Source organism: Phocoena sinus, chromosome 7, assembly GCF_008692025.1.
Source record: "Phocoena sinus isolate mPhoSin1 chromosome 7, mPhoSin1.pri, whole genome shotgun sequence".
Taxonomy (NCBI): Eukaryota; Metazoa; Chordata; class Mammalia; order Artiodactyla; family Phocoenidae; genus Phocoena; species Phocoena sinus.
Window position 1 is genome coordinate 70793229 of NC_045769.1, and position 12356 is coordinate 70805584.

At 45.6% G+C, this 12356-nt stretch overlaps 1 protein-coding gene across 3 annotated transcripts in view; it reads left to right on the forward strand.

The window, feature by feature from the left end:
- The window catches only part of DPP4 (dipeptidyl peptidase 4), a 78369-nt gene that overhangs the window by 37823 nt on the left and 28190 nt on the right, over positions 1-12356 (forward strand). For all 3 annotated transcript variants that reach the window (XM_032637176.1, XM_032637177.1, XM_032637178.1), the window contains 5 exons: positions 14-126; positions 7517-7652; positions 9717-9761; positions 11847-11954; positions 12213-12280. In XM_032637176.1, the coding sequence (XP_032493067.1) occupies positions 14-126; positions 7517-7652; positions 9717-9761; positions 11847-11954; positions 12213-12280 (470 nt within the window). The remainder of the gene's footprint in view (positions 1-13; positions 127-7516; positions 7653-9716; positions 9762-11846; positions 11955-12212; positions 12281-12356) is intronic.

The following is a 12356-nucleotide window of genomic DNA, read 5'->3' on the forward strand; positions in this document are numbered from 1 at the left end:
GTTTTTTTCCTAGGCAGGAGCTGTGAACCCAACTGTAAATTTCTTTGTTGTAAATACCAACACTCTCAGTCCAGACATCAATGCAACTTCCCAACAAATCATTCCTCCTGCTTCTGTGTTAATAGGGTAAGACTCTTGACCCAAATGCTTGTGTTGTAAACAGTTCCACGGCTCCCAGGGAGAACACTTTCAAAATGAATGGCAGAATCAATGGCAGTATCTCATGGTGTCACCTGGCCCTGCCCGTCATTCATTCTTCCATTCAACCACTCTGTTGGGCTGTACTTGCCCAGCTTTAAGACCAAAGAAAGAACCCAGAGTCAGCAACAAAGACATCAGTGGTTTAATGGGTGCGGGAGCTTACACATCTGAAGCAAGGTCCTGGAGCGACACCGCACAGCGTGCTGCTGTGGACAGTGGGCAGGACAAGGCAGCAGGCTTCGCTCCCAGGGGGAAGAGGAGATTGCCAGTTACAGGGAGGATTACATCAGGTTGGCTCATTATTTACCAAGGAAATCAGCGGAGAGGCACGCCCCTCACCTCCCCTGTGTTAAGAATAGTCACTGGCTGGAGCCTGGGGCAAGTATGTAGGAAGGTTACTCAGGGGAGCAGGGGATGTACAGAGAGCAAGAGAACAGCCATCTTGGGGGGCCTGACCATACACACTCTTTGCTGAGTTCCAACTTCATGCCTTCATGCCGGGCATGGTTCCAGGGGTGAGGTTGCAGAATGAATGGAGCAGCCAGAGCCTCTGGTGTCATGGAGCCTCCACTCAAGTAGGGGAGGCAGACAACCACCAGGTAAACAAGTAAAGTTACGTGAAATGTTGTGAAGACGATCAAAGGAGGGCAGCCGTGATGCTGATGGTTGGGGGGAGGCCAGGGAAGGTCTCTCTAATAAGAGGCCTGTGAGCAGTGATGTGAAGGAAGAGGGGAAGATCTAGCCACATGGAGAGCTGGGGGAGCAGTATCCGGGCAGAGGAAGAGCGGGTGCAAAGCCCCTGCAGAGGGAGCGTGCTTGGTGCAGTGGAGGCCCTGCAAGGAGGCCACAGAGTCTGGAGCATCTGAGTGGTGAGGAGAGTGATGGGAGGAAGGCCAGATCACACGGGGCTTTGCGGGGCCTGGTAAAACCTAGAGTAATTCAGGGAAACCGTGGATTAATTTTAAGCACCCCTGCGACACCGATGTGCCTCCAGACGTCATTTGCTTGCATGATCCTTGGTGGTTTGAAACTCTCAGCCCCTCCTTTATCTTCCTGTAAACACCAAACTACATGAAACTTCTGGCCATCAGGTTGCTCTCTCTTCTTTTCCATTACTTATGTTGGTTTTATCATTGCTTCTACATAATGACTAGCATCTATTGAGCATTCTCCGTGTGCCAGACCCAGGGCATCACATGCTTTGGCATGCTTTAAGCATCACATAAAGCATCACATGCTTTATCTTATTAGTCTTTAAGTAACTCTTTCCAGCAACTATTATTATATGGCTCTTTTACAGATAAGAAAATGAGGCCTAGAGGTTAAGAAAATGACCCAGTAGGGGACTGTATTCAAATCTTTCTGACTTGAAAGAAGGAGCTCGTAGGCACTCTTCTTCGAGGTGCCTCTCTCTCCCTCTGTGTGAATTCAGCTGGTGCCCTCAGATGCCTGAAGTTATCATCAGAGCCATATGGAAGCATTTTCCTTCTCAGGGTTGCACCTACTACATCAGGCATGCTGGAGGCTTTGCTCTGTGGTTATTAATTCATTTACTTTCTTAGAAATATCTATATTAACCTGTTTATTCCTAGGGAAAATTAATTATCAGTCAACTAAAAAGTATTTCTTTAGGTTCTAAAATCTGCTCTTTGGTCCTGTCCAGCCATCTCTTCCATCAACATTGATTAAGCACCCGCTATTTACACTCATAGATGTCCTGTAGGGCTGAGTCTCCCTTCTGGCACTTATGATGGGGTGGGGGATATAAAACATGTCAATAAATGACTCCCAAAGCGCCTATGACAGAGGCATAAACAAAAGGCTGGAGGCATTCTGAGGAGGGGGAGATGGGTTTTCCGTGACTCCAGGGATCAAATAAAGCATCCTGGAGAATGACTGAATTGGACAGGGCTCAGTGTGGGGCAGGGGGGAGGGCTGCAGTGGAAGGATCACCAAGCGTGCACAAGCTCGGGGCTGCCCAGGAAAGAGAAGCAAGCCCTGCGTGCCCTCTTGGTATACGCCCAACATCTGTCCGAAGGGAGGATGAGCCGTGAGCTCCCACGCTGAAAGAGTTTAGATCTGGAAGGGGCTTTGGACCTTACAAATGTTTTTAAGGAGCGAGAAACCTTTGTGCAAGTGAGATACAACAGAGGTGGGGTGCCAGCAAGCAAACGGCAGGTGGCTGCTCAGGTTCTAGGCCCAGCCCCTGTGCCTTCTCCTTCCCCCAGGAGTCTCAGAATCGACAGAACCTACCGGGGTTCCAGAACACACTGAGAACACCTCTGTGAGACACAGATGAGAGATCTGAGGCTCAGAGAAGTAGACCCATTTGCTTAAGATCACACAGCAACTTAGCATGGGAGCTTGGGAATAGGACAGAGGCCCACACTTGCTGGGCCAGAGTAATAGAATAGTCGAATTAAAGTGTATTGGGTGCTTTCTATGCTGGGGACTGTGCCCGGTGCTCTGCTCACGTTGTCTCATTTATTACCCACATGCTGCCTATGGTGTCATTTTCACGGCCATTTCACAGATGAAGAGATGGCATCTTTCCCACTTAGAAATCACTTTCCAAGGCACAGTTGTGAATTTCAGAGCTCAGGAAACTTAAGCAGTCTAAGGACTTATTTTTCACCGTATATGAATGAATCCTTAAGTCTTTGTTCTTTGCAGTTCTTTACGCCACACTCATGGTGAGGGTTGCCTTACTCGCTGTGGGTATTTTCTGGGGAACGTATTTCACCAAAGAAGCATTTCTGGAAATGCTACAGGAATGTGCTGTGTAAGAAACTGCAAACCCAGCTCTGGTCTCTGTTAGCACCAGTACAGCTGCAGCTTTGCTAAAACCAGGCCTGAGGGCCCCTCCGGAGAAAAATGTTCTCGTACACGGTGGTGCTTCGTTTTCTAGCCTCATGCAGAGATCAGCAGGGCCAAGTTAATGCGGGCAGGTTATGCCTCTTCAGCTGCCCAGCACCTTCTGCTCTGTCTCGTAGTAATTCACTCGCTCCTGGAGCCAGGCCCTCCTCTGCCCGTGCACCCATCACTAATTTTCTCCTTAGGCCTCATCCTTTCATCACAGAGCATCCAGCAGCTGAAATCCTACAGGAAGATGAGGCTCTCCCCACACATGCACACGTTTTCCAAGGGTTGTTTTAGGAAAATGGACTCCAAATAGCCTTCTTCTTTTCTGAAGTGGCCTGGTGGAAAGGGGCAGGTGAGGTGGGAAGAAAACCCTTTAACATGATTAGTGGGTCTCCTGGTACTAAATAACTTTATCTACTAAAAGCCAAAAATTATGCTTTAGGTTCAGCAGTCAGCCATATAAAAGTAACTTTTCCCCATTTGAAAACATTGAGCGATGGAATTTGGGAAGTCTGCCAGGAAACTCACATGCATCTGGCATCTTCCCTGCCCATTTCTAGATCAAAGGTTCATGAACCTGTATCCTCCACTACCTTTGTCACTCTCCACAGCCCAGGGTGTACTCTGCACCCTGTGAGGGCTCCATAAAGGCGGTTCACCAGTGGAGCGGGCTCTAAATTTTGAATTCTTATATAAACACGCTTCTCTTCAATCAGTTTCTCTTTAGGATTTGGAATTGAGGGGAGGCAGAATGAGAGTGCATAACCCAGCCTGGAGCTGCGATCACACCAGGCCAGGATGTCAGTGAGTCATGAAAAAGATATAAGGAAACCAAGGGCTTAATTGTAGTTTTTACTGGAAGTTTTAAGTCCCCACTTAAGACCAGAAAAATCCAACAAGCAGGATCATCAAGTATACTTTCCACAACATGCCAATTTTATTCTGTGAAAACAGAGAGGCATAGACTGAATAGACTGGTTAGAGTGGTTGGGGGAGGGGTGGAAGAGGAACCAGGGACCGTATGAGGCAGCCTGGCCTTCCCTTGAGCCACTGACTGCCTTTCCCAGGTTAGACACAGTGATTCAACAAGCTCTTCTAACTTCTGGAACAGGATTAGTCCAAGAGGAATACGATTGATTTTAATACTAAAGCAGTGAAGTAATTTCTCTACGTAAGGAGAGTTCACACCATGTGGAGTCTACTCTGGGCCAGGAACTCATCTAAGTGCTGACATAAAGCTCATGATGACCTTATGCGGGAAGAATGTTAGAGTTCGTGTTTTGCAGACAAGTAAACAGAAGTGTAGAGAGGTTAGGTGACTCGTTCAAGGTCACACACTGGACAGGGCTGGAATCAGGATTCAAAATAAGCAGTTGGCTTCAGATTTCCTTCTCCCAGTCGTTCCCTCTGTAGAATCTCCACCCATCCCTCTGGTAAACACTGCTGGTTAGCTTCACCCTCTTAATTCTTTTCAGGATAAAGCTCCTCACTCTATGAAATCTATTTATTCCTCGAGAGTGCATATAGACAGAATAACTAAATTTTATAAAGCAAATCATATTTGAATGCACTGGGAGAGACTTGTGCTTGAGAGTCATATGACACAGGGTATCCCTTTGTAAAGTGGCCGCTGCCTTGCAAAGAGTAGGCATGTAATAAAGGCCTATTGTGTGATATCAATTCCCCTAATTTGTGTAAATGTTTCTTTGGGTATATTAAAGAGACTTAAAATAAGGTACCTATTACTACCTGGAAGGAAAACCACTACTAAGAGCAACTGCATACGGTGGAGTGATTAATTCAATGAACCACCCAGGGAAGAGGGCATCCTGCCGACGCTGGCCGCAGACTCCATGCTACCCTTTTTCCCCCTAGAGACAGGTACATAAAACAATAAGAACTACTGGTATAGAACAGGGCTTAGCACCCCTGGGCCTGCCGGCCAAATCCTGCCCCCACCCATTTTTAGATGGTCCCCCAGGTAAGAACGGTTTTGACCTCTGTGAATGGTTGGGAAGAAAAATCATCAGAAGAATAATACTGCATGACAGGTGAAATTTACATGAACTTCAAATGTCAGCATCTCGTTGGCACGCAGTCACACTCATACGTCACGCACTGTCTCTGGCTGCTTTGGTGCTGCCAAGACAGAGTCGAGTAGCTGCGACAGAGAGCATGTAGCCCGCAAAGCTGGAACTATTTACTGGCTGGCCCTCTCCTGAAACATTGTTCTGACCCCAGGTCTAGAGAGTTCATTTAAAAACCTTTTGTTTTCTATCTTGCGTTTCATTCTTCCATTCCCTTTGCAAGTATTTATCCCCTACCCCCCGGGATGACTGGTTTGCCTTTCCGTTTGCTCACTTCATGCCTCTGCCTTGGGCTCAGTATCGGGCAGTTAGACTAGATGAGGCGCCCTTGCTCCTGGGCCGGTGAAGCAGCATTCACCCTCTCAGACTCCGCAGCCTGGCGGTTTGTGATAAGCACCATGGGACCCGTGATAGCGGTGTAGAAGGAGGGGGTCTTCAAGAAAGCCTCACGGGCGGGGGATATTTGAATAAATCCTGAAGAAGTTAAAGCATGACAGTCATTTCAGACCGAAGGGCAGGTTGACAAAGGGAGGCATGTGGAAAACCTCATAGGGTGTTCAGGGGACACCAGTCGTGCAGACTGGACAGTGTACAGTTCTTAATAAGCAAGAGAAAGGACTGAAATGGAGAGGAGTCCCTTTTTTGTGTGAAGGTGGTGCTTTGCTGCTCGGTGAGGGGTTTTGGTCTTCTTTCAGTGCCTGCCACCTGTAGCGGAGACAGCCTGGAGGCCCGGGTACCCCGGGCGTATTAACACAGTAACTGTCCTGCCCCGCAAAGGGAGATAGTGAAGTGGTGAGAGGCTTAAAGTGCTTTATCCAGCACCTGATCCATCCTAAGCGCTCAACAAATGTTTGTTGTTTGATTTAGTGTCTGTGAAGGGAGTGGGGACAGGAAGGGATCTGTGAATTCTGAGGAAGGACAGAGCTACTTAGGTCCCGAGGATGGGACAGGACTTCCCCTTCTGTTCAGTGCTACATTCCACAGAATTTTCGTGAGCACCTGCTTTGTGCCAGGTAGTCTGCTAGGCCCTGGAGATACCCTGTGAACCAGACAGCTGTGGCCCAGCCTCAGAGAGTTTGCAGTCAAGAAGGAGAGCCTTGACAAGAGGAGGGGTGGGCACAGCCCGTGAATGAAAGAGCAAAGGAGCATGTTAGGGTGAACGGATAGGGTCAGATGGGAAGGGGTGGAATGAAAAATTTCCTTTGGAATTCTTCTGACCAAAGGGAGCAAGGTTTTGATCACACACTGGACAGGAATGATTTAAGAAGAGTCAAACAAAAATCGCACTAGGGTGTGGGGAGCAAATAAAATAAAATAAATTATCCAGAGCAAATATTTAAGGAGGCTAGCAGAAAGGTAAATTAGGAATCCCATGCATCTCACTTATCTCTCAAAATGTAGTTCCAGGGCTTCCCTGGTGGCGCAGTGGTTGAGAGTCCGCCTGCCGATGCAGGGGACGCGGGTTCGTGCCCCGGTCTGGGAGGATCCCACATGCCGCGGAGCGGCTGGGCCCGTGAGCCATGGCCGCTGAGCCTGCGCGTCCGGAGCCTGTCCTCCGCAACGGGAGAGGCCACAACAGGGAGAGGCCCGCGTAACGCATAAAAAAAAAAAAAAAAAAAAAAAAAAAAAAAAAAAATGTAGTTCCAAACACTGTTAAAGGTTTTTGTTGGAGGAGGCTGTACTGCTCGAGATATCTCTATTTATATAAATTTATGTTAAAATACCAAAAGTTTCCTTAATTTCTTCACACGATTTATATTTTGACACTTGAGAAAAGATTTGTAGGATATAATTATTTGGTTTTCAAACTTTGCAGAGATGTGAGTCCATTTTTTCCCCTTTGAAAATGAAGTTGAGAAAAGGGTCAACTGTAGTTTCTCCCTAGTAGGAAAAATGTTTTAGAGAAACGTATCAAATTACCAGAAAAGAATAAAATCTCAACCAGTGTCCCTGGGTTCCCTGTCATGGTCCCTCCAGACAGCAGAAAAGAGATGGGAACATATCACCCTTGACACCCTGGCACCACCAAAGGCCAGTTGTGGACTTGCAAAGTCCTGAGCCATGGTGTGAGGCATGTATATTACACCTCTGTGGGATGTTAGCTGTTGTTCTTCCTGTCAGATATATTTGCATTTCCATTCAAAATTAAATTACACTTTAAGCTTTAAGAAAGGGTAAAATACTGCGGTGTTAAATGGCTTCAACAACTATTTAAAATTGTATTCCTATTAAGATTGATTTCATTGAGCAGAATGTCTATTTGTACCAAGGTCTGGAAATAGTTATTCTCCTTCTCCCCTCCCTCCCTTCCCTCCTTGCCTCCCCTCCCTCCATCCCTCCATCCTTCCTTCCCTCCCTTCTTTCAGGGATTACTACTTGTGTGATGTGACATGGGTAACCGAAGAAAGGATTTCTTTGCAGTGGATCCGGAGGATTCAGAACTATTCAGTCATGGATATCTGTGACTACAATGAGACCACCGGAAGATGGATTTCCTCAGTGGTAAAGTTAAATCGGAATGTTCTGCTTCCAAAGCTACGTGTGATCCGAGGGCTGTAGGAAAACAGGGAGAGTGTAATCAGGAAATACAGCTTGAATTTCTATTCTTTCTCTGTGTCTGACCCTGAGGCAGTGAGTAAATCTTGAGTGACTTTTAGATAATTTGATATTACCCGGTGGTATGTCTAGTTCATCTGCTCTCACTAGTCATACTGTTTTAGTTATGGAGACTATCACTTAGGAAAAGGGTGGTGGTGATTGGAAAGCCAGAAAATAGAATTTGATGTCAAAATTCACAAAGTCCGAGAAAGCCAGGGGCCGCAAGGTCAAGGAAGCGTGTTTCAGGAAATGGGGAGTGACTCGCCGAGTATACGTGAAGCAAAACAAATATCTAGAGGCCACAAATCTGTTACCACACTGTGACTATCTTTCAGCAGTAAACAGCTTTAGAAAGTAAATAGATAACTTCCAGGCTGAGAGGGTGGCAACATTAAGGCAAAAGCAAGTGTTAATCCAACCTTGAAGTGCTGGGGGCGTTTCCAGCCCAGAGACATCAAGGTATAGGTCGTGGATCAAAATTAAAGCCCCATTGGGACCAGCAGCCTCAGGAGGGCTAGAGCCTGGGGGAGGCTTGCTGGCATATGTCAAGGACAGCTCTACAAGCCCTTTTCTGATAGTGGGCTCTGTGGTCACACACCTCTTCTCCCTGCTCCACCCTGGTCGGGCACACGGCAGATTCTTGCCCCAGAAATCCTTCCCTCCACCGCCTGCCCCTGTATCTTGATGCACTCATTCATTACTTATATAGCAATCATCGAATACCTATCTTGTTCCAAGTTCTGTGCATAGCTCTGGAGGGAAAAAAAAAAAAAATTAGGCAGCATGCCTGTCCCTAAAATGTTTACTTTCTAGTAGGGAAGACTGTTATGAAAATCAATAATAATAGTTACCATTTCTTGAACACTCACAGTAGCCAGACACTGTGGAGATAGGCTCAGTAAGGTCAAGGAGCTTGCTTAGCTCACAGTGACAGCCAGAATCCACAGTAAAACACCAAGCTCTTTGCTTCCTGCCAATTAAATCATCTCAATAGCACCATAATGTGCTCTAAAAGTGTATAAGCAAGGTACAAAGGAAATGTAGGGCAAAAGAAGATAACAACCTGCCTGGGGGGAGGCAGAAGGGGATGCGAGATGACATGGAGGAGACTAGAGCGGCCTGGGGTAAGTTGTCATATTCGGGACAGCATGAAGGCAAGTGGACCCTATGAGCAGAGGCTGTGCAAAGGCACCTGGGGTGAAGAGCTTGGAGCCTGCAGGGTCTGGGGGTACACAGGACTAGGGGTTGAGGCGGAGGCACGATGATGAGAACTGAGGTTTGAGATATATGCTAAGGCTCAGGCACCATTCTGAGGAGTTTGACCTTACCTTGTAAGACACTCAGAGCTATTTCAAGGTTTTAAGTAGGAAAGAATTATAATGAGCTAGAACTATCTGTTGCCTGATGAGGTCAGCTGTGGGTTGAGCAGGGTGGAGGGCAGACTGGAAGGAGAGCAGAGCAGCAGCGTCTCCAACCAGGAGGTCAGGGCCATGGACCTGGGAAACCCGACAGGACACAAACTAAGGCAATAATGGTGGAGAAGAACAAGAGAAGTCAAAGGACTAGAAGACAGGGGCTGAGGGGGTTAGTGTGAGAAGAGCAGGGGTCTGGAGTGATTCCCAGGTCTCTGGCTTGGGTGAATGGTGCCACTAACCCAGAGAAGAACGAAGGAATAAGAAAAAGCTGGTGGGGATAAGGGAGAGAAACTTCTGTACTTGCTGAATTGAAAATGTGGAGGAGCCTGCAGGACGGCTTACGAGTTACACATCCAGGACAGAGCTCTAGCTAGGCAAGAGAGGTAAATGTTCTAATGCAGCTATGTAAAAGGTACTATCATACATACAAATATGTGAATGGAGATAGTTTTCCTTTATCTTATTACAAGTACAATCTTGCTTATATTGCCGCAAATTGCAGCTAAAGAGTAGAATTCATATCTCACTTCTCTCTGTATTTTTCCCTCCCTAGGAACAGCAGCACACTGAAATAAGTACCACTGGCTGGGTTGGAAGAGTAAGTTGTAAGAGTTACGGGATTCTCTGTTGCATGGATCAGATACTCAGAGCTATTTAATATGCAGATATACCAAACGAGGCCTCTATGTTATTTGCTATTAATAGAGACAGCAGTTGACCTTTTTTCACGTAATATTTTAATGTCCCCTGTAGAGATGTCTTTTTATAGAGAATATACAACATGCTTGGTTGGAAAAAGTAAAAGGACAAGTGAAAATTCAAGAGAAGAGCAGATAAAACAAAAGACATATTCTAGGCAAATTCTAGCTCCTGGAAAGTTAAAAAGCAACCGTTGCTGAAAGGCAGCCAAGATACCAGTTGTCTTCGTTGACCTCACGTTCGAAGTTAGGCGCTTCAGCGGCAGAAAACATGGTTTCCGCCCTCAGCCTCTGCACAAACGCAGGGGACAGGACTTCCCCCGGCAGGGACGCAGTGGCACTCACACCACACCCGCTATGCACCTCTCTCTGGAGGAATCATACATACGTGGGTTCACACTTTACTATACCCTGGATGCAGAACTTGCTCCAAGGAAGCACGTGACCCTCCGTGACTTCCCATGCCTCACGCTACACCTTGTGCAGACTTATACCAGCCACGTTGCTACAAGCCTGTGGAGTGAAGCAAACCGATGAAGGCACTGCAGCCATCATGGCACCTCATGTGAAAGAGGAAGAATGAATCGCCCCTAATTTGTATGACCACTTCTATTAAGCCCCTTTAAGAGGGAAACAAAATGACATAAAAAAAGTAAGGATTTCTCGTCTCCCAGAACACAGAGGTGCAGCCCCCTGGTCCAGAAATGCGACCCCTTCCAGCTGGGCTCGGAGCCCCCTAGCATTCACACGTCCTTTTTGTTCAGGCATTGATTGGGCAGAGGGGAGAGGTTTGCCAACATGAAAAGTGGTTTCCTCCATGGCAAGAGACATGCTACACTTCCTCACGACTCTTTGAAAAAAATATGTTTTTTCCTCTCTGTATTTAACCAGACAGATGCCACTTTTCACACATTTCTACTAGGCACAACTCCATCCAGGGGAAACAGGGAAATGTATTAAAAAGATAAGGCTGTGAACACAGGTCTAGAGAGGGGAATGTGTTTCCGAGCTCTGTAATGAGAACACCAAGTGTACTGCACGCCTCGGCTTGCTCCATAAATGCATTCGTTTTGAATCACTAAATAGAAGAGGGAAGCATTTTTCTTCCCAAAATGGGAGCTGATGAGCGAGGAAACAGCGAGAGTGAAGTGAACCAACAGTTTTAAAAGACCATCTCCTACCTGCTCTCAAATGTAGTAAGGAAATCGAAGTCGTAAAGAGATATATTCCTTTCAGGCTGGGATAGATCCTCTTCTGCTTAAACGACATTATGTTCTGAGAACTATCTTTTATCGAACTGTAAAAAATGGAAATTTTGTTCTATATTTCCATACAACTATTTTTTTTGGGTAAATTGTTGATCCTATTTAGCAAAATGGAAAGGCTTATAATAGAGATGATAACTATATGAATGTTTCCGTATGAAATATACGACAGACATTCCTTATGGTATCTAGTCCAGAAATGATTAAAGAGTTTCTAAGTCTGACTTTCAAAAAAATTATGTATAAGAAACAGGGGGGAGGGGGAAATCCCTCAAATTACAAACCACCTCCAACTAGAAACAGTCAAAAATAATATTAGTCTGTTTCAAGAAAGCACATTGTGACATCGAGGAAATTGACTTCTTAGAACCGAAAGGCTAATGCTAATTTTCTCACACATATCAAGACACCATAGCATTATCCTCCATAGACAGAAGATGCCTAAGGGTAACAATAACCACTGCTATGTGTTGAGTGCCCTGTATAAGCCTCTTCATGTTTATTCTTTCATTTACTCCCCACCAAAAATTCCCTAGGAGTTATCTTTTGTCTGCATTTTCTAGGAGGAGAATTTTCTATTGAGACCCTCTGATTGCAATCGGCAAGTAAATGAAATATGGGTTTTGAGCATAGGTGTTGGGAGGACTTTCTGAAGCTAAAGTTGTACTGAGACGAGGCTAATGTGCTTTAACATGTTTCGTGTTTCCTATTATTCTCTAGTTTAGGCCTGCAGAACCTCATTTTACCTCTGACGGGAATAGCTTCTACAAGATCATCAGCAACGAAGAGGGCTACAAACACATTTGTCACTTCCAAACAGATAAGAGAGTGAGTATTTTTAAATAATTTATTTCGGGTTGATCTCCTTTTTTTGAAACTAACTTGAAGGGGAAATCGTTTGGTAAAGTCGATCACTATGTACCAATAACCAGACTAATTCAAATACCCCAGTGGTATCTGTAGTAAGGTGGGATGGGGAAAAGAACCGAGATTATCCCAATTCCTGATGTAAATGATTTAATCCTCTCCTTAATTTTGATCAGAGAGAGAGTCTAATAAACCTCTTTTCTTGAAAAATCCCATCAGAATTGCACATTTATTACAAAAGGAGCCTGGGAGGTCATTGGGATAGAAGCTCTTACCAGTGATTACCTGTAAGTATTCTAATAATCAGTAGTATATCAATATATTTGTCATAATCATGCCATTCGTTGCCCAGAAATAAGGAAA